Source organism: Peromyscus eremicus, chromosome 4 (assembly GCF_949786415.1).
Source record: "Peromyscus eremicus chromosome 4, PerEre_H2_v1, whole genome shotgun sequence".
NCBI lineage: Eukaryota > Metazoa > Chordata > Mammalia > Rodentia > Cricetidae > Peromyscus > Peromyscus eremicus.
In genome coordinates, this window is record NC_081419.1 from 92,967,444 (window position 1) to 92,988,763 (window position 21,320).

The following is a 21,320-nucleotide window of genomic DNA, read 5'->3' on the forward strand; positions in this document are numbered from 1 at the left end:
CTGGGTTCTTGAACACTGTGCTGGGCAGATGCCTCACTGGGGACTGTTAAAGCATCATTCACTAAGAACTTGTCACTACCACACAGGATGGTAGTTCTACATGATCACATGATCACAGGGTTCTGTAGAACATAACCCACACAAAATGCATGGTGCTCTTAGTTATGTATAAAAAAAATGAAGGTTGTTAAACATGAGTTCAATGAATTCTGATGATTTCACAAGAGGAAAATCTGTTCTTTTCTTGCTTCTTAATCCTCTTCTCTGGTTAAATCTAGAAGATTCAGCTTGTTGTCTTCTGGAAAGGTAGTCATGTTCCTGTTCAGTGGTTTCCAGATCTCACCAAGGTTTCAGATGTCATAGTCATCTTTTTAATGTATGCATTGGAAACCTAACCCCTAACCTGCTTGAGGACTGGAAGAGGTAGCCTTTGTAATGCAATATGGTACTTCTCCGTCTGGAAAGGTATTACAAACCCTGAGATAGCCCGAGTAGTGGGATATCCTTGCCATCCTAGCATTTGGGCAGGATGATTTTGTGTTTGAGGCCAGCCTGGACTACACGGTGTGACTGTCTCAAAACAACACCCCTGGAAGCAAGACGACAGTCGAAAGGAACGACATCCTTTGGAAAACACCCCAATAAGAGGCACACGGTGTGGCACGGCTTGGCTCTAGGTCTACCACCTTCAGAAGCTGACCTGTGGCAAGTGTGGCTACCCTGCCAAGTGCGAGAGAAAGTATAAATGGCGTGCCCAGGCTGAGAGACAAACACTCCCGGGACAGGGCGAGGAGGCACCTGAAAACTGTCTACCGCAGATTCCGACAAGGATTCTGTGAATGAGCGAGCGTCTGTACATAAGAGGGCAGCTGCTGCCGCATGCAGTGCATCTTGAGGGGTTCAGTCAGTCATAAAATAAACGTTCTGGTTTCAAAAACTTAAAAACAATCACAACAGTCCCCGAATAAGAGCCCTTTAAATAACTGATGCTTACCTCAGAGCTAGGTCACTTCATGTTCCAGACCACTACTGAACACGTGAGCTGTAGTTATAGTCTCTGTGCTGTTTTTTACTTTGTAAGAAATTAAATCCAGTACAATCTCTGATTCCTAGAAAACTTTTTTTTGCCTTTTCTTCATCTGTGAGGTCATAACGCTTCAAAGGCTGCTTTTCAAATATTTTCTTCCAATCCTAATACCGCAAAGAAAAACTCCTCCATGCCGAGACTAACGGTGCTAGATAAAATCTAGTAGGGATCAAAACTCGGTGAGATATTCAATTATTCTCATCCTGTAAATTATAAATTCACCTTAGGTGGAAACCTTAAGAAAAAAAGTCTCCGACGAGGATGGGATTCGAACCCACGCGTGCAGAGCACAATGGATTAGCAGTCCATCGCCTTAACCACTCGGCCACCTCGTCCCAGAAGCTTAGTCCTTCCTGGCAGCTATAGGGAGTAGTAGTAGTGGGATGTGACGCAATATCATGGAGGTCGCCATTTTGTACGGAAGCCAACAGTCCGATTGTTGGCAGAGCAGACAGTCGGAAGAAGATGGCCGTTCTCAGCACAAGAGCTCCATATTTGAGAGAGGTGAAGAAAATTCTGTAGAAGACGAGAACAAGTTGAGGAATCTTAAGTTAGCGCAGAGGACGACAGAGAAGTTTAAAGACGTCTTAGGGGCGGGGCCGGCCTGAAGCCTCAGGGGCGGGGGCGTCGTGGCGTGCAGCAGTGCGCATGCGCACCCCTCGGGCGGTTAGATTTGAATGTGAAGTGACGTCTCCTTCCGAAGGAGCGCGCGGACCCCGAACGAGTGGCGCCGGTGGACTGTGGCGGGTAAGAGTCCTCCTTTTCGTTCCGGGCTCCCGAGAGGGCTTGGCTTTCGTCTGAGCGCGGACGGGCGGACGCGGGCTGGTGAGGGTCGCTCGGTCAGCCCCGCGGCCCCGGAAGGTCCGGGCCCCAGTGGTGAGCGCGCGAGCCCCAACGGCCGGCTCCCCCTCCGCCTGGGCCGGCGCGTCTCGCTTCCCCCTTCCCGGCGCTGCTCGGCGCGGCGCCCTGCCGGCCTCCGGGCTCGCCCCACCCGCCATCTTTCGTCAGGGCCCCGGGATCTTGTCACCGCCTCTCTTCATCCGAAGGTTCCCGGCTGCGGTGACTGGAAGGCGGGGAGGGAATCTTAAGTTGTAGGTTCGACATTAATTAAGTCAGTATCCGTGTGGCACAGATTGGATTATAAAACTCCCTTTCCATCATCGGGCTCTGGATGTAAGCGCCCCCTTGGATGGGAAGAAAAATATTGCCCAATTTTAAAAATGTATTAGACCTTGTGCTCTGAATAAGGATGGCCACCCTAGGATCCTATATGTTGAATGTCTAGTCACCAGAAAGTGACACTATTGGGAAGGATTAGAAGAATCAGGAGGTGTGGCCTTGTTGTAGGAGGTGTGTCAGTGGGGATGGGCTTTCATGCCAAGCCTCGGCTCTCTGCTGCTGCCTGTGGAAGCTCTCAGCCACTCCTCCAGCACCGTGCCTACTGCCCTATTCCCACCATGATGATAAGTCTCTGAAACTGTAAGCCAGCCCTCAATTAATGCTTTCTTCTATAAGAGTTGCTGTGGTCATGGTGTCTCTTCACAGCAATAGAACAGTGACTAAGACAGAATAACAGAGATAAATAAAGGCTGTGGCTAAAAACCGAAGCAGCAGTTTATTCTAGACACTAAAGGTTGAAGTTAGTTTTCACTTCAGTTAAATGGTTCAGATGAGTTTCTTCTATGTCTTATAGGTTCGTTATATTGTGCTAAAATAGACTTCATGGAGATGGCATTTCATTGTTTGGCTAAATTGTTGAGGGATGATTTATAGATATGAAAGGAGACTATATTGTAAGATTTTGGTCATTAAAGGTTAGGTTCAAGCAATGTACTTCCTGACTGTGTGAATGGCTGGAAAGCTTTACAAGATGATAATATATGTAAATGGAATAACAAATGTTGGAATGGTGATATACATGATGTGTTTGATGTTAAGAGAACAAGAGAAGATACTGACTAGATACTGGATGGGATGAGCCTTTCCAATAGAATTTTCTGTGATAATGGTAATATTTTATATATGCACTGTCCACATGGATCCATTAGCAACCATGTTTTGAGCATTTAAAGTGTAGTTATGGTTACAAAGAAATGCAGCTATGGTTACAAAAAAAAAAAAAACCTGAATTTTAACTTGTTTTAATTTCAGTGTAGATAACTATTGTATTTGACAGCATAGATCTAGAATCTATCAATGAAGACTGTGGAAAATATTTACTATAGATTTTGGTTGTAGAAGTTCAGGAGTGGACAAAGAGCCAGATAGTATTTTAGGCTTTGCTGGCTGTAGTTCACTGTGTTGTTCTCTGCCACATAATGTTTTGTTGTTTATTTTCTTCAATTAAAAAAAAAATCCTCAAAGACTGTTTTGGCCCAGTGTGAATACTTAGCAGACTCCTGGATTATTTAGACTAGTGATTCTTAAACTTTTTGGTTCAAACAGTCCAAACGAAATACTTAACAGTTCCATTTATTATATAACTAGGTTCAATAAACTTAATGACTATGTCTTAACAACTTAGTGGCCATTTGATAAATATAAGTTGAAGATAAAGGTAATATGCTTTTTTCTTAGTCAAATTACTAATTAAATAGTTTGTCTCTTGAACATTGCACCACTTTGATTAAAACAAACAAAAACTCATTAGCTTTTATTCATACCAGTTGCTAAAACTGTTCACAATGATATATTGTTATAATTGACAGTGATATAGCTGGGTACTATTTTGAATTAGTAGTTCACACAGTGCCTGATAGTTTTCAAGAATGGCTGTTTAAAAAACAAATAATATCCAAACACCTCTAAGTATAAGTATATCCCTAAATGCCAAATGCAGTTTTGGAACCAATCAATACTCAGTATGAATGTAATCAAAAAGCATTTTATAAATAAGGTTATTGTAATGTCTAAGGGCTTGGCTTGTTTCTGTTAAAGGGTTTCTGTTGTGGGTTATGTAATAAAATACACACTTAATAGAATTAGAAACTTCCAGTAAGCACTCTATACACACCCCCCCTTTGGTTTTTCCAAGTTCTAGTAAGTTTTGAATCTCATTAGTTAAATGCTAAGTAGTCCACAAGCTGGAGAAGAATGATTCTCAAAGACTTAAACAGCAGTGTTTAAGTTACCTTAGGTTAATATTTCCTAGTATTTTTTTTTAAGTCTGTTTTAACTACGGAATTTGAAACTATTCCTATAGAGCAGTGGTTCTCAACCTTCCTAATGCTGCGATCCTTTAATACACTTCCTCATGTTATGGTGACCCGCCAACCATAAAATTATTTTCGTTGTATTTGAGCGAGGTGGCACACACCTTTAATTTCAGCACTCAGGAGGCAGAGGCAGGTTTGAGGCAATCCTGGACTACAGAGCTAGTTCTAGGACAGCCAGGATTACACAGGGAAACCCTGTCTCAAAAACCAAAAAAGAAGTTTTTTTATCGCTACTTCATAACTGTAATTTTGCTACTATTATGAATCATAATGTAAAAAAATGGTAATTTAAATTGTAAAATAAATATCTGGTATACCACCTCAGTGAAAGGGTTGTTCAACCCCCAAAGGGGTCACGACCCACTGCTGCTACAGAAGAGCAAAATACACTAGTTAGTAGTCACATGTTTACTTGTGAAGGGTACTCATTCAGCAAATAGTTATTGAGCTCCGTCCATTTAAAAGCACTGCTAGACTATGACAGCAAACTTAAGACACACCACCCTGATTTCACAGTTTTCTGCTGTGGAAAGGTAGCTTTGGGGAAATGATGGAAACAGTCAATTTATATAATGGAATTTTAAATTATAGTCGTAATGCTCAGTGAAGATATGCATAGTGCTACCAAGAAAACTTTCTTGCCAAGAGAGAATAGCACTTATGAATACACTAATTTGAGAAAGATCTCTGCATAGGAATAGAAGAGCTAGTATGGCTACCAAAATCAGGGGGTAATAAGGGATAACGAAGTCTTGGGGTAAGGTCCCAGTGAAGATTGTCAGTACAATAGCAAGCAATTGAAATATTTTAAGTAGGAAATTACTTTTAAATGTATACATTTATGAGCTGAAGAGATGGTTCGGTAGTTAAGAGCATTGGCTGATCTTTGGAAGGAAGGACCTCAAAACCTCCCATAACTCCAGTTCTGGGGGATTCCATTTTCTTTTCTTTCTTTCTTTCTTTCTTTCTTTCTTTCTTTCTTTCTTTCTTTCTTTCTTTCTTCCTTCCTTCCTTCCTTCCTTCCTTCCTTCCTTCCTTCCTTCCTTCTTTCCTTCCTTCCTTCCTTCATTTATTTATACTTTATGTGCATTGGTGTTTTGCCTACATGTGTGTCTGTGTGATTGTATTGGATCCACTGAAACTGGAGTTACAGACAGTTGTGTGCTGCCTTGTGGGTGCTGGGGATTGAATTCCAGCAAAGCCTCTGGAAGAGCAGCAGTGCTCTCAACCACTGAACCATCTCTCCAGCCCCTAGATTCAGTTTTCTGGATCTAGTCTCCACAGACACTAGACACAAAGGTGGTGCACTGATAAAAATAAATGCAAACAAAACACTCATATACATTACATGTAATAAATATATATAATTAAAAATTACATATTTATATATTTAAAACCAGCCAAGCAGTTGTATTTGTCCTTGACTTTAATCTCAGCGCTCAGGAGGCAGAGGCAGAAAGAAACCCATGCGGTTGAGGTTAGCATGGTCCTTGGTCCTAATTGAGTTCCAGGCCAGGTAGGACTACATAGTGAGACTATCTTAAAAACAAAAAACAAGCTGGGCGGTGGTGGCGCACGCCTTTAATCCCAGCACTCGGGAGGCAGAGGCTGGTGGATCTCTGTGAGTTCGAGGCCAGCCTGGTCTACAGAGCGAGATCCAGGAAAGGTTTAAAGCTACACAGAGAAACCCTGTCTCAAAAAAACAAAACAAAACAAAACAAAAAAACAAATAAACAACAACAAAACCCAAACCCACATACTTATTTCAGGCTTAAAATGAATCACTGTTCCCTAAATTTAGCTTTTATTATATATAAACAATGTGTGAAATAAGATACTGTCTTTTAGGTTTCTTTTTGTCTTTATTGCTAAAAGTAAGAACATTTACTATTAGTAGTTCATGTATATGGTATTAATTTAATGTTATGGTAGAAATGCTAATACTAGTTATCAAATTTTGTAGCTATTATTTTTAAACCCGACATGACACCTGAAAGTAAGTTTCTAGTTAATGCATTCAGTGAAAACAACGTGTATGTATTTATTTATCTTGTGTATGTGTATCCATCACACCCATGACACATGTGGAGGTCAGAGGCTAACTTAGTGGGAGTCGGTTCTGGTTCTTTCCTTCTGTCATGTGGGTTACAGAGATTGATCTCAGGTAGCTATCTTAGTGACAAGTGCCTTTACATGCTGAGCTGTCTCAATGGCCCTTAACTTCTTATTTCATGTCCTTTCCAGGGTTAATACTCTCTGAGTAGAATTCGAATTGAATAGTCAACTGTAGCATGTAAAATAGCAATACTGCTGGGTCTAGTAGTGCTTTCCTGTAATCGAGATGACTTGGTAGACTGAGACAGGAGGATCAAAAGTTCAAGACAAGTCTTGGTACAGAGTGAGTTCAAGGCCACCTGGCAACTTAGAGAATGTGAGTTGTGTTGCCATCCTTTTTTCAAGAAAAATTGAAAATCTAATTATTGTATGAAATCTTGAGATTTTTTGCAATTTAGGCAATAAAATTAAAAAATTAAGTATCATGTATATGATAAAGGTTATGTGTGGTTGGCACATGCCTTTCATCCTAGTACCTGTAGCAATCTCCCTTGCCTCTATCTCCTGAGTGCTAGAATTACAGGATACCCAGCATAGTTTAATTTTCTTAAGATAAATTCACTATTTAAGATACTTACTTGAGGGGTTGGGGATTTAGCTCAGTGGTAGAGCACTTGCCTAGCAAGTGCAAGGCCCTGGGTTCGATCCTCAGCTCAAAAAAAAAAAAAAGATGTCTAGTTGAGCCAGCGGTGGTGGCACACACCTTTAATCCCAGCACTCCAGAGGCAGAGCCAGGAGGATCTCTATGAGTTCGAGGCCAGCCTGGTCTACAGAGTGAGATCCAGGACAGCCATAAAAAACTACACAGAGAAACCCTGTCCTGAAAAAAATAAATTAAAAAAAAAAAAAAACCAAACAAACCAAAAAAGATATCTAGTTGACTTCCATTTAGGGATTGAATTATTATGCAGTTAAGTGTTATATATTATTTATTATGCAAACTAGGCCAGATTTTTATTGGAAAGTGCATATCATCACACTCAGAGTTAGTCTACAGGTTTTATCTTATTTACTTATTTATTTATTTTATTTATTTATTTTATTTTATTTTTTTGTTTTTTGGGTTTTTTTTGGGTTTTTTTGTTTGTTTGTTTGTTGTTTTTTTTTTTCGGTTTTTCGAGACAGGGTTTCTCTGTGTAGCTTTGCGCCTTTCCTGGTACTCACTCTGTAGACCAGGCTGGCCTCGAACTCACAGAGATCCGCCTGGCTCTGCCTCCCGAGTGCTGAGATTAAAGGCGTGCGCCACCACCGCCCGGCTACTTATTTATTTATCTATTTATTTTTGTGAGAAGCGGGGAGGGAGGAGGAATGGCTTATAGCCAAGGATGGCCTGGAACTTGATATATATATAGCATAACATTGGGGGTAGGGGCTGGGGAGATGGCTCAGTGGGTAAAGCATGTGCTTTGCAAGCATGAGGACCTGGGTTCAAATCCCCAGGACCCACATAAAGGCTGTATGTGCCAATAACCTAGCACTGGGTGATGGAGACAGACAGAGCCTGGAGCCCTATGGCCAGCTAACCTAGCCCAAATGACACCTGTCATCCTCCTCTGTATTATGCAAGTACATACATACACACGCAACCACAGACACATGAAAAGAATAAACAACAACAAAAAAGGTGTGTGTGGCAACTACTCCTGGAGTACTAGCACTGTGTTATAATTCTAGGCCAACCTGAGCAAAAGTTTGAACCTAAAAAGAACCTGCCAGAAAGTCATGCTGGGAAGCCAGAGTTACCAAATGTAAAGTGGAGGCAAAGTCCCTGCCTTTTCCCCTGTGCCACAGAACAAAGCAAAAAAAAAAAAGGGGGGGGGGGCGGGGGGAGTATAACAGTACTTAAACTGTCCTAAATCCCTTATGTTTTCGAGCTCACAATGTGGTTTTTGCTTCTTATTTTTGGTATTTACAAAATAACTCTATAAAGTCTCACCCATGCTCCTAATCTCCCATAGATTATCATTTTTATCATCTTTCTTACTTGTTAATACTATGTATTTTTTACAGAAAAAAGTTGTCAAAAATGGATGGGATGTCTTCAGAGGCTAATGAAGAGAAGTAAGTTCATTCAGTGCTACTCAAATGTTTTCCATAAGAAAGATTCTTTTCAAACTAGTTAAGAACTATTAGTGACGTCTGAAATTGTTTTCTATTTTGTTTCAAGTAAAAGAAGTCAGTGTTATAAAGTGACAGCCCTTCTGCATATCTTTGTGAAAGTTCACTTAGAGTAAGAACTGAGGACTTGGCCGGCGGTGGTGGCGGCGCACGCCTTTAATCCCAGCACTCGGGAGGCAGAGTCAGGCGGATCTCTGTGAGTTCGAGGCCAGCCTGGTCTACAAAGCGAGTTCCAGGAAAGGCGCAAAGCTACACAGAGAAACCCTGTCTCAAAAAACAAAACAAAAAAACAAAAACAAAAACAAAAGCAAAAAACCCGAAACTGAGGACTTGAAGGACTCTCATAGGTACCACTTTTCATCTCATTAAGGCCTTAGGAGGTGAAATGATTTCTCCAAAATTAGCATCATAAACTAGTGATCTGTTTGCCACTTAAAAATGTTTTTTGAGACAATTTCACTATGAAGTTCTTGGTTGGCCTGAAACTTGACCAGGCTAACTTAGAATTCATACCTAGTACCACTTTCAGAGTACTAGGATTAAAGGCATGTGCCACCACACATGTCCCTATTTTTTTTTTTTTTTTATTTGTTTGTTTGTTCTTTTAAGACAGAGTTTCTCTTTATAGTTCTGACTGTCCTGGAACTTGCTCTGTATAGACCAGGGTGGCCTGGAACTCAGAGATCCATCTGCCCCTGCCTCCCAAGTGCTGGGATTAAAAGCATGCGCCACAACTACCCAGCTCTTAGTTTTAATTTATACATGCTTAATTTTTCAGTTAATTGCCCAAATTGCAAAAATCTCAAGATTTCATACAATAATTAGATTTTCAGTTTTTCTTTAAAAACCAAATGTGGCACCAAAAACTCACATTCTTCCTTGGAACAGCTAGCTGGTAGAACATAATGCCTGTGATTTTTAGACTAGTTAAGAATTCTCTAGATCATTTGAGTCTCTAAACTGTCTTTTTTTTTTACACCTCACCATTATCCATTTGGCTAGGAGGCATTTGGGAGTTTAAAAACCCAGTCAAAAAATCATACCATAGTACCCAGTTAGTATCTGGTGACTTAGAGATTGTTTATTTTAATAATTGTACCTCTGTAGATATGATAAATTATGTGGTACTGATTATGGGAATTTTGTTTGTTTTTTGTTTTTCGAGACAGTTCTTGGCTGTCCTGGAACTTACTCTGTAGACCAGGCTAGCCTCAAACTAAGAGACCCTACCTGCCTCTGCCTCCGAAGTGCTGGGATTAAAAGCCACCACCCAGCCAAGAGATAGTCTTATAGAACATGATTTTTTTTGTTGTTGTTTTTGTTTTGTTTTGTTTTGTTTTTTGAGACAGGGTTCCTCTGTACCAGCCCTGGCTGTCCTGGAACTTGCTTTGTAAGACCAGGCTGGTCTGGATTCACAGAGATACACCTATCTCTGCTTCCAAGTGCTGGGATTAATGGTGTGTACTACCACACCCAGCCATTGTTTGAATAGTTATTTAATCTAGGCATAAGAAGCTTCAGCATGCCGGGCGGTGGTGGCGCACGCCTTTAATCCCAGCACTCGGGAGGCAGAGCCAGGTGGATCTCTGTGAGTTCGAGGCCAGCCTGGGCTACCAAGTGAGTTCCAGGAAAAGGCGCAAAGCTGCACAGAGAAACCCTGTCTCGAAAAACCAAAAAAAAAAAAAAAAAAAGAAGCTTCAGCATGCTAAACATATGCTTTACCACTAAACTACACTCCCAGCCTCTTCCTCTCACCCCCTACCCCTTTGGTACTGGAAGTTGAATTTAGGATTTCATGCATGCTAGTCAAGCGTTCCACCACTAAGCTATAGCCCCAGACTTTTACATTTTGCTTTGAGACAGTGTCTCATAAAATTGCCCAGACTGGCCTTGAACCTGCTTGTATCCAGGGCAGGCCCCAAATTTGTGATTCTTCTCTTCAGCTGACCACAGTGTGCCTTTAAAACATTGAATGCTTGGGCCGTGAGAGATGGCTCAGTGGCTAAGAGCACTGACTACTCTTCCAGAGGACCAGGTTCAATTCCCAGCACCCACACAGCAGCTAACAACTGTCTATAACTCCAAGATCTGACACCCTCACACAGGTATGCAGGCAAACACCGATACACATAAAATTAAAAAAAAAAAAAACACAAAAAAAAACTTAAAAAAAAAAAAACCCATTAAAATCTATTTTTTTTTTTCTTTTTTTATCTTTTTAGACAAGGTTTCTCTATGTAGGCCTGGCTGTCCTGGGACTTGCTCTGTGGACCAGGCTAGCCTCAAACTCACAGAGATCCTTCTGCCTCTGCCTTCCGAGTGCTGGGATTAAAGGTGTGTGTCCAGCTAAAGAAAGTTCCCCCACCACCCAATTCTCTGTGCAACAGCCCTAGCTGCCCTGGAACTCATTTTGTAAACTAGGCTGGCTTCGAACTCACAGAGATAAAACATTGAAGTCTTATACTGTAACACATAAGGGATGAGGTATGAGGTGATGATAGCTTTTACAAATTCATTTGTTAATCTACATATACATAATTTTTCCTTTTCTTTTCTTTTTAGTGACAATATTCAGAAGCCTGTTAGAAGACGGCATTCCTCAGTAAGAAATATTTTTATTTAAATTAATGCTGTTATTTTTACTGAATACAAGTATAGTAATATTGATTGTGGCTTTACCTTGGCATCCCAACTAGCTTCTTATTGCTTTATGAATAAAGATTCAGATAGTTAATCTTGTTATACAGTTCAGTAAATATGCTAAAATTCATGTCTTTGCACTTTTAAATAATTTAATAAACTTTTATTAGCATATTTTTACATCATTATGATATTTTCAAATGTGTTTAATACATTTTATCCTATATAAACTGTACTTCATTATTGTAAATGCTTAAAATGTATAATATTTTTCTCTTAATATATTTAACCTGGCACAAGTTCACCCACGTTGATTTACATATTAAATTCATGCTATATTATGAAACTCAAAAAATAAAACAGTATAGGGTGCCTATATGCAAAATTTACCTATAAGAAATTCTAGCATAATCCTGCTAAGATTTTCTTTCTTTTTTTCTATTTTGACTGCTTTTGGGTAGGTTTTGCTAACAGGCATAATTTATATGATTATCTCTTGATTGCTATGATATATCTAGCTCTCCTTATTTTCATGTTTAAGTTCTATGTGAAGAGTTTTATGTATTTCCTCAAGATAGGAAAACAAGACTTAGAACTGAATTGGGTTAGTGTGATTATCCTATTAGGGCATGCCCTCATTCCTGAACTGAACATTAGGAACAAAGAAATTTCAGACTGTTGGATGGTCTCAGTAACCTTGAGTTAGTGTGGAGCTTTACCTAGACCACTTGAGATGATTTTGTGCAAAAGAATTTGGGAGAGTGGGCCAGGAGAATGCATATTAAATCAGCCACATAACACTGAACAATATGACTTTGAGGAATTTCAGGGATTTTATTGGAAATTTCCGTTTTCTACTCATATAACTTAAATTGACTAGGAGCTATGTTAGATTTTCATGACTAATTCTAATTATTGCCTCTAGATTTTGAAACCCCCAAGGAGTCCTCTTCAGGACCTCAAATGTGGAAATGAGACAGTTCAGGTAAGTCTCTAGTGCAGATGCTTTGGAATTTCAGTGATTTTGTTTTGTGGAGGGACTTGCTTTGTTGAGATTAGGTTTCATTTACATAGTCCAGAGTGACTCTGACCTTGTGGCAATTCTGCTTGCACTTCCCAAGCGCTAGGATTATAGATATCTATCATCATGTCTGGCTTCAGTGACCATCATGAATTTTATTAGCTATGTGAAGAGACAATACCATAAATGATTCTCATTTAAATGTGTACAAGTAAGTATCTCATTGCTTCCATGTTACTGTTCAAATACTTTTGTAATGTTTTTCTGTTGGCTTAGCAGCTGCACATAAATCTATTGATATTTTAATTATCATCTGCCTCTCCATAGCCACTCAGTCAGCACCCCTCTGATCACTCAGGCTGCAGCTTGGTGGGGCTTCTGGTCCCATTGGCTTTGAATTAAGTCTCTATTGTTCTGTTTATCAGTAAGACTCAGAAGTCAAAGGATGGGGTGAAAACCTATTAGCTCAGAGAGGCTGTGTAGCAACTAGCTGACTTTGCTTTTTGGCTAGAGATACCACAAGAGACATGTCTCTTTCCTTGTCCCAGAACTGAGAGAGCTCAAACTCTAGTCCCCGCTCTTTCCTTCCTGTGTACCTTCTCTATCCAAATTGCTGGCTTCTCTATGGCCAATTACCATTAACTAGTCATTGGCTCTGCCCCCAATTCAAGGTATAACTTTATTGGGCAGTCTTGGAAGTATCAGGGTGCGATCCGATCAAAATATGCCACAACACTTTTGGGCTTGAGCTGTAACTCAGTGGTGGGATGCTTACGTACTGTGCATGAGGCCCTGTGGCAGTATTAAAATCCAATTCTTGAATAAGCTGGCATTTATATTTTTAAAACTCTTATTTGTTGATAATAACTTAACCCCTGCTGGGATTAAAATAGGGAATGATATTGATTTCTTACCTTAACACAGGAACTAGTATAAGCCTTTACATGTTGAGACATCTCTCTAGTCTACCTGTCTAGCTTTTTACATGGAGTTAGGGATTGGAAATCCAGTCCTCTCACTTATATGGCAAGCACTTTATCTACTGTCTGTCATGCCTACTGTATCTGATTAGACCTTTGACAATATAGATTGCTTAATATAGATGGCATACTATTCTTGGTTGTTTTTAATTTATGTTTATATATGAATGCCTGCATATCAGTATGTATTCCTGGATTCCACAGAATCCAGAAGAGATAGTCAGATCCCCTGGACCTAGAATTACAGCTAGTTGTGAACTGCCCAATTTGGGTGCTGGGAAACAAACCTGAATTCTTTTGAAGAGCTGTACATATTCTTAACTACTGAGCCATCTCTCCAGCCCCCTTAAAGAGATACATAGTAAGCTGGGTAGTGGTTGCCCAGGCTTTAATCCCAGCACTCCGGAATGGATATCTGAGTTTGAGGTCAATCTGGTCTACATAGCGAGTTCCATCTAGAACATCCAGGACTGCACAGAGAAACAAAACAAAACAAAAAACAAAAAAAAAAAAAAAAAAGAGATAATACATTGTCACGGCAACACTATTCACAGTAGTCAAGAGGTAGGAAATCTAAATGTCTATCCATTTTGTTTAAATAAACAAAATGTGGTATTTCTATATAGTGAAATTCAGTATTAGAAGTCTGACATATACTACAACATGCAAGAATCTTGAAGAGCTAACTGAAAAAAAAAATTCAAAAAGACAAACTCTACTTGTTACCACTTATATGAGATATATAGTTAAATCGATAGAGACCAAAATAGAATTATGGTTGACAAGGATTTGGAGGGAGGATCTCAAAGTGTATTTTTTTGTTTGTTTTAATTTTGTGTGTCTAAGGTACCCATGAGTGCAAGTGCCCATAGAGGTCACAGAGGCATCAGATTCCCCACTTAACCAGCTGGAGTTGCAGGTGGTTGGGAACCTCCTAACATGGAAAATGAACTTTGATTCTCTGCAAGAGCTGTATGTGCTCTTAACCACTAAGCCTTCTTTCTAGTCCCAACAAGTACAGTTTGATTCTGTAAGATGAAGATCTAGAGAGTGGTTATACAGCAAGATGTTTTTAATAACACTATTGAACTGTACACTTAAAAGTGTTAAGATGAGGGTGGTTAAGAGCACTTTCTGCTCTTACAGAAGACCCAGACTCAGTTCTAGTTGGTGGCTTATACTACCTGTAACTTTAGTTCCAGAGGATCTGACACTCTCTTCTGACTTCCATGGCACCTATATGTATGTGATGCACATAAACTCACATGGGCACAAATATACACATCAATTTTTAAAAAATGATAAAGAGCTGGGTGGTGACATATGCCTTTAATTCCAGCACTCAGGAGGCAAACACAGGTAGATCTCTAAGTTTGAGGTCAGCCTGGTCTACAGAGTAAGTTCCAGGACACATAAGACTACATAGAGAAAGCCTGTCTCAATAAAACAAAACGAAACAAAAAAAGGTAAAGATGTTAAATTTAATTTGGTTTTTTTTACCACTAACAAAAAAGTGTCAAGTTGTCAAGGCAGAATGGTTAAGATGATAAATTATTTGTAGCTCAGCATGATGGCACAGGCCTGTAATTTATCACTGGGAAGATGAAGTTTCAAGTTCACTCTTGGATGGGTTACATAGCAAATTTGAATGCAACCTGAGCTACAGGAGACCATGTCTAAAATAACTATAACAGTTACAAAAGATAGTAACGTATATGTATTTTACTACAGTGAAAACGGTTTTTTAGATGGGTATGGTACTTCATGCCTTTAATCCCAGAACTCAGGCGGCAGAGGCAGGCTGCTTTCTGAGTTCTAGGACAGCCTGGTCTACATAGAGAGTTCCAGGCTCATCATAGCTACATAGTAAGACCTTGTATAAAAAAACAAACAATAAGTTTGTTTTTAATTTTAGAAGAACATTGTAATAAGGTATAGTTGGCCACAGAGCTCCTGTTTTGTGCCCAGTCTTTCTTGTTATATATTGCTTGTGTCGGTATGCTTATTTTATACTTGATTTAGCCAAAAGGCCCAAAAGCAATAATAATATGCTTGTTTTAACTCTTACTGAAAATCATTCTCAAGCTAGGAGTGGTGGTATACACCTTTAATCCTAGCAGTCAGAAAGCTGCAGCACAGGGTCATGAATTTGAGAGCAACATGGATTATATATTGAGACCTTGTCTCAAAACAAACAAAGCAACAATAAAAGAAAATCATATTTACATGAGGCCATGGGTTCATCCTTAGAACTGCCCTCCCCCCAAAAAAGTATATGGAAAATCTTGTTTACGTTCACTAAGTGCTTCTATATTGGGCTATTTGGAGGAATTTTATATCATTAATTCAAAATAGGAATGGATCCCTGCTTCTAATTGTATGAGACCTAATTCACAGTGATTTTTATTAAGAATTGTATCCTATATTCTTTTCTCTTAGGAATCTAATGCTCCAAGAACTAGAAAAAGCTCTCGCCGAGTCAGCTTTGCAGATACTATAAAGTAAGTTAAAAGGAAAGTTAAGGAAAATGTTACAGGTAATGCTTTCTTTGTGTCAAATCAAATATGTTGGTGGTAATTTATTTGGGTAAACTTGTTTTGCATAAATAAACATTAAGAATAGTTATTTTGTGTGCATGAGTGTGTGTCATTTCAGGTGTCTTCCTCTTCACCTTACTTTTTGAGACAGTGTCTCTCTCTGAACATAAAACTCTGGGACTTAGCTAGACTTGCTGACTGATGCGTCCCAGAGATCCTCCTCTCTCTACCTCGACAGTGGTGGGAGATTTATTATGTCTATACTAGGAATCCAAACTCAAGTCCTCATGTTCATATAGCAAGCCCTTTACTGAGTTATGGACTCAGCACCAGAGAATTATTTTATTTTAAAAAATGCCTTTTACTTAAAAATTTTTATTAGTGTTTGCATATATCATATGTATCTGTGAGTGCAAATTAATGGATGCCCTGGCATGTGTATAGAAGTCAGGGGATAACTTTTTGGCAGTTTTCTCTTTCTACTATGGGTTCTGGGGATTGAACTCAGGTTGTTAGCTTGGATATCAAGTACTTTTATCTACTGAGACATCTTGCTGGCACATTTTTTTTTTATTCTTTAAAAAAATGTATTTATGGGGCTGGGAGATGGCTAAACAGTTACGAGCACTGGCTGCTCTTCCAGAGGACCTGGGTTTGATTCCTAGCACTCACGTGGCAGCTCACAACCATCTGTAACTTCAGCTCTAGGGGATTGAGCTCTCTCTTGCCTTTGTGGGCATGGCATACATGTGCACAAACACCCATACACATAAAGTAAAAATTTTTAATGTTTTTCTTGTTATTAGTGGGGGTGTTGTGTACATAGGATGTGAGTGAATCTGTGGATACAATTTCTTTTTTTTCTGTGTAGCCCTGGCTGTCCTGGAAGTCACTCTGTAGACCAGGCTCACTCTGTAGACCACCCAGCCAAAATTGTTATTTTAAAGGTTGTTATTCAGCACTATCTTTTTTTTTTTCTGTTTTTGTTTTTGTTTTTCCAGACAGGGTTTCTCTGTGTAGTTTTGGTGCCTGTCCTGGATCTCGTTCTGTAGACCAGGCTGGCCTTGAACTCACAGAGATCCTCCTGGCTCAGCCTCCTGAGTGCTGGGATTAAAAGTGTGCGCCACCGCCGCCCAGCCAGCATTATCTTTATACGAGAAGCAGAATAATTCTTTAAAAGCAATAACAAAACAGTGGTAACTGCTATTACTGCTGCTATTTAACATTGTATTAGAGGTTCCCACCAACAAAAGTAGAGGAAGAAATTTAAAAATTAGAATGCTGGGTCTGGAGAGATGGCTCAGGAGTTGTGAGCACTCATTGTTCTTATAGAGGACCCAGGTTCAATTCCTAGCACACACATGGCAGCTCACAACTGTCTGCAACGCCAGTTCCATATGATCTGCACCCTCACTCAGACATACATGCAGGTAAAACACCAATGCATACAAAATAAAAATTTTTAAAAATGTTTTTTAAGGAGTTGGGGATTTAGCTCAGGGCCCTGGGTTCGCGGTCCTCAGCTCTGAAAAAAAAAATGTTTTTTAAAAAATTAGAAATGTCGAGGCTGGAGTGATAGCTCCACAGTTAAGAGCACTGGTTGGTTGTCCTTCCAGAGGACTCAGGTCCCATGCCCAGCACCCATATGGCTGCTCATAATTGTGTATAGTTCCAGTTCTAGGAGATCTGATGGCCTCTTTTTGCCTCCATGAGTACCAGGCACACATGTGGTGTATGAACATACCTGCAGGCAAAACATTCATACACCATAAAAAACTAGGTTTAAAAATTAGAAATATAGGATAAATTTATTACCTTTGTAGACTAATTGTACTGTTTCCCAGTTGTGTCCTAATTGTGTGGTTTTATTATTTTCTTCCGTTTCATGAATTTCATTTTTGCTATCTTAACTCTTTCTTTGTTTCTAGTGTATTTCTTTGTGTTCTTTCATAGAAGTAATTGCTTTATGTTTTGAAATCCATAACAAACTATATATACAGTTTTCAACTGCTTTGGTGTGTAGTTCTAGGTAATATTTTTTCTTTTTCTTTTCCTTTTTTGTTTTTTCAAGACAGGGTTTCTCTGTGTAATGTGGGAGACCAGCTCCCACATTATTCATATCCTTCTTGAGAAATGAAGGATAAGAGACTTAGAGGGGAGAGAGGAGAGACACAGAGAGAAAACACAGGATAGCCTCGGGTGAGCCTGGATCCTTATCTATGGGCCCAGAACTTTATTCCAAAGGGCTATTTATAACAATGCCAAGGAGAGGGGCGAAGGACCTCCCCCTTGCTAGTTACAGCCAAGTGTAGACCTTTACAAACGCCTGGTACTCAGGCCCGTGATCAAATCATCCTCTTATGCAGTTCTGCTGGGTAAAGCCACTAGGAAGCCTAGATGGGCTCCAACAGTGTAACAGCTCTTACTGTCCTGGAATTCCCTTTTGTACACCAGGCTGGCCTCGAACTCACATGATCTGCTTGCCTCTGCCTCAGGAGTACTAGGATTAAAGGTTGTCCATTGGGAATATTTATCTTTTTTTTTTTTTTTTTTTTTAATGAATTATGCTTTTCTTTTAATCTTACGGTTCCTTTTGTAGACTGTGCTTCTGTTTGTTTTTTGTTGTTGTTTTTTGAGGTAGGATCTTGTGTAGACTAGGCTGGCCTTGAACTCCTGTACTCCACCTTTTCTTTTTCTTTTTTTTTTTGGTTTTTGATTTTTCAAGACAGGGTTTCTCTGTGTAGCCCTGGCTCTCCTGGAACTCACTCTGTAGACTAGGCTAGCCTTGAACTCACAGAGATAGGCCTGCCACTGACTCTGAATATTGGGGTCAAAGGCATCCGCCACCACTGCCCAGCTCTAATACTGACTTCGAGTGTGAGATACCATACATAACTCTAGATTCTGTTTTTTTATTCAACATTGAATGAATTGAAATGTTCTCAACTCAACTATTTGCGAGAAATTCCTGTGGAGTAGAGGTTATTTCAAAATAGCTCTTTTCTGTAAATGCCAAATTCTTAAAATTTTATTTTCTGTTTACCTTAGACTACCTCATATTAACCTTTTGTGAAGTAACTAGATTAAACATTTTAGGAAGAGGCCATATTGTTTCATGTTTAGAAATCTTGGCAAAGTTCTTTGGTTTGATCAACATTCTTTCTCATTCCATATTTATATTTATATTTCTCCAAACTTTTTTTGTGGTTATTGGTGGTTTTTTATTGTTGTTCGGTTTTTTTTTTTGTTTTTTTTAAGATGGTTTGCCCTGGCTTATTTTGAACTTACTTTATATCTTTGGCAGACCTTGAGTACCAGCTACTTGGCACACAGAGATAGAAAAACTTACTTGAGATTAAGAGTTTAAGATTAATATAGACAAGCCGGGCGGTGGTGGCGCACGCCTTTAATCCCAGCACTCGGGAGGCAGAGCCAGGCGGATCTCTGTGAGTTCGAGGCCAGCCTGGTCTCCAAAGCGAGTTCCAGGAAAGGCGCAAAGCTACACAGAGAAACCCTGTCTCAAAAAACCAAAAAAAAAAAAAGATTAATATAGACAAATCAGCAAGATCTCATTTCAAAAAGACAGAAACTAAACCCCCACAAGTTTTGAAGAGTAGATTTGGAGGGGCAGTGGGAAATTCACAAAAAGCTACTTAGATGCAAACATCATTGTTCTTAGAGACCAAAGACAGGAATTAGTGTCAGCTCATTGGAGGTACTATATTGCTGGCTAAGTGCTATTGGAATATCATTTAAATAAAGTTTGAACAGTTTCGTTCTGGAGTTTGGTTTTTTTTATGGTTTGAGGGAATACACAGGGTTTGTCATGGCTGCTGGGACCTGAGGTGGCTACTCTTCCAGAGGCCAGAAGAGGGTGCTGGACCCCCTGAATCTGCTTGGAGACTAGCCTGCTCTCGAACTCAGAGATTCTCTGCCTCAGTCTCTGTAGTGCTGGGATTAAAGTTATATGCCACTACACCCGGACTCAGCCTGTTCTATATAGGGAGTTACAGGTTAGGCTAGTTAGAGCTACGTAGTAAAAGCCCACCCCTAGATAGATAGATAGCTAGATAGATAGATAGATAGATAGATAGATAGATAGATAGATAAAATGAAGCAATTCTTTGGTATACATATAATTAGAAAATTTTACCGTTTTTTTAGAGTGAAAAGCAAATTTGCACACTAACAAAAAGTACTTCTCAAATGAATAATAAAACTAGTAAAATTTTTTTAAAAAAAGCTTTTCAGTATTCTTTATTTTTTTTCACTTCTAGAGTATTCCAGACGGAGTCTCATATGAAAACAGAGAGAAATTCAGAAATTGCAGGTAAATATGTAATTACAGTTCCTGTAATCTGTTTTGTTTACAATTTTTCTGTGGTTATGTACTTATAACTTCACATCTATCTGGGTGCACGCACTTGAGAGAGAAAGAGAGAGAGAGAGAGAGACAGAGACAGTGTGTGTGTGTGTGTGTGTGTGTGTGTGTGTGTGTGTGTGTAACATGCATGCATCATAAGATGTGTAGATGTCAAGAGACAGTCAAGATTCTGTTTTCTTTCCACCACATGGTCTCCTGGGGTTGAATTTGGGTCATGCTTGGCAGCAAATGCCTTCACCTGCTGAGTCATTTTGCCAGCCCTGTCTTACTATTCAAATAATGTATCCTAAGGGATAGGTAAGATGATTGTCATACCTGCATGATCTCTAGTACCCACTTCAAAGCCAAGTGTAGGCTATTGTGATGAAGTGTGCAGGAGCCAGGTGTGGTAGTACATACCTTGTATTAGTTACTTTTCTCTTGCTGTGATAAAGCACCATGACCAAGGCAGTTTATAGAAGAAATAGTTTATTTGGGGTTATGGTTCCAGAGGGATGAGTCTGTCATGGCAGGAAAGTGACAGGCATGGTAGCTGGAGAGCTTACATCTTGAACTTCAGAAATGAAGTAGAGAGAAGAAACTGACAGCAGATGAGCCTCTTTTACTCTTGGAAAGCCTGCCGCTAGAGACATACTTCCTCTAGCAGGCCACACTTCCTAAACCTATCAAACATTGCCACCAGCTAGGGTCCAAGTGTTCAAATGCCCAAGAATATGGAGAACATCAGTCATTCAAACTCTAATATGCCTTTAATTTTAGCACTGAGGAGGCTAAGACAGGAGGATCCCTGAAACTCATTGGCAAACCGCTCACCAACCAAATCAGTGAGCTTCAGGTTAAGTGAAAGATACTGTTTCAAAAAATAAGGTGGAAAGTGATAGAGAACGTCACACAGCATTGACCCTTGGCTTACACATTCCTGCCCACACATGTGCATTGTATATGTGTGCACACCCACATGAACATCTATGTATAACACACACACAAAGTATATTCTTTGCCAAATGTGGGGGCTCACATTTGTAATCCCAGCATTCTTGGGCTGGGGCAGAAAGATAAGTTCAACACCAGCCTGAGCTATAAAGCAAGTTGACCCTTCCCCCGCCCCCAAAAAAAAATGAAGGAAAAAAGAAATGAAGTATATCTCTAGTCAGGGAGACAGAAAGGTTAAATAATAAGTTCTTTTTAAAATTTTGCTGTTAACATCCTTATATAACTTTTCT

General features: G+C 39.6%; 1 protein-coding gene and 1 non-coding gene across 4 annotated transcripts in view; one reads left to right on the forward strand and one right to left on the reverse strand.

The window, feature by feature from the left end:
* Positions 1-1,340: 1,340 nt before the first annotated feature.
* Positions 1,341-1,422, reverse strand: Trnas-gcu (transfer RNA serine (anticodon GCU)). The gene has a single exon. It is a non-coding gene; the product is annotated as a tRNA-Ser (tRNA).
* A 338-nt stretch (positions 1,423-1,760) lies between these two features.
* Positions 1,761-21,320, forward strand: part of Knl1 (kinetochore scaffold 1) — a 70,479-nt gene continuing 50,919 nt past the window's right edge. For 2 of the 3 annotated variants that reach the window (XR_009378864.1, XM_059261151.1), the window contains exons 1-3: positions 12,107-12,160; positions 15,616-15,677; positions 19,991-20,043. Coding sequence is in view for 2 of the 3 variants with exons in the window: in XM_059261151.1 (XP_059117134.1) it covers positions 20,013-20,043 (31 nt within the window). In the remaining variant the exon portion in view is untranslated. Of the gene's footprint in view, positions 1,835-8,427; positions 8,479-11,097; positions 11,138-12,100; positions 12,161-15,615; positions 15,678-19,990; positions 20,044-21,320 lie in introns of those variants that run through there. The other variant, XM_059261153.1, reaches the window with a different exon arrangement.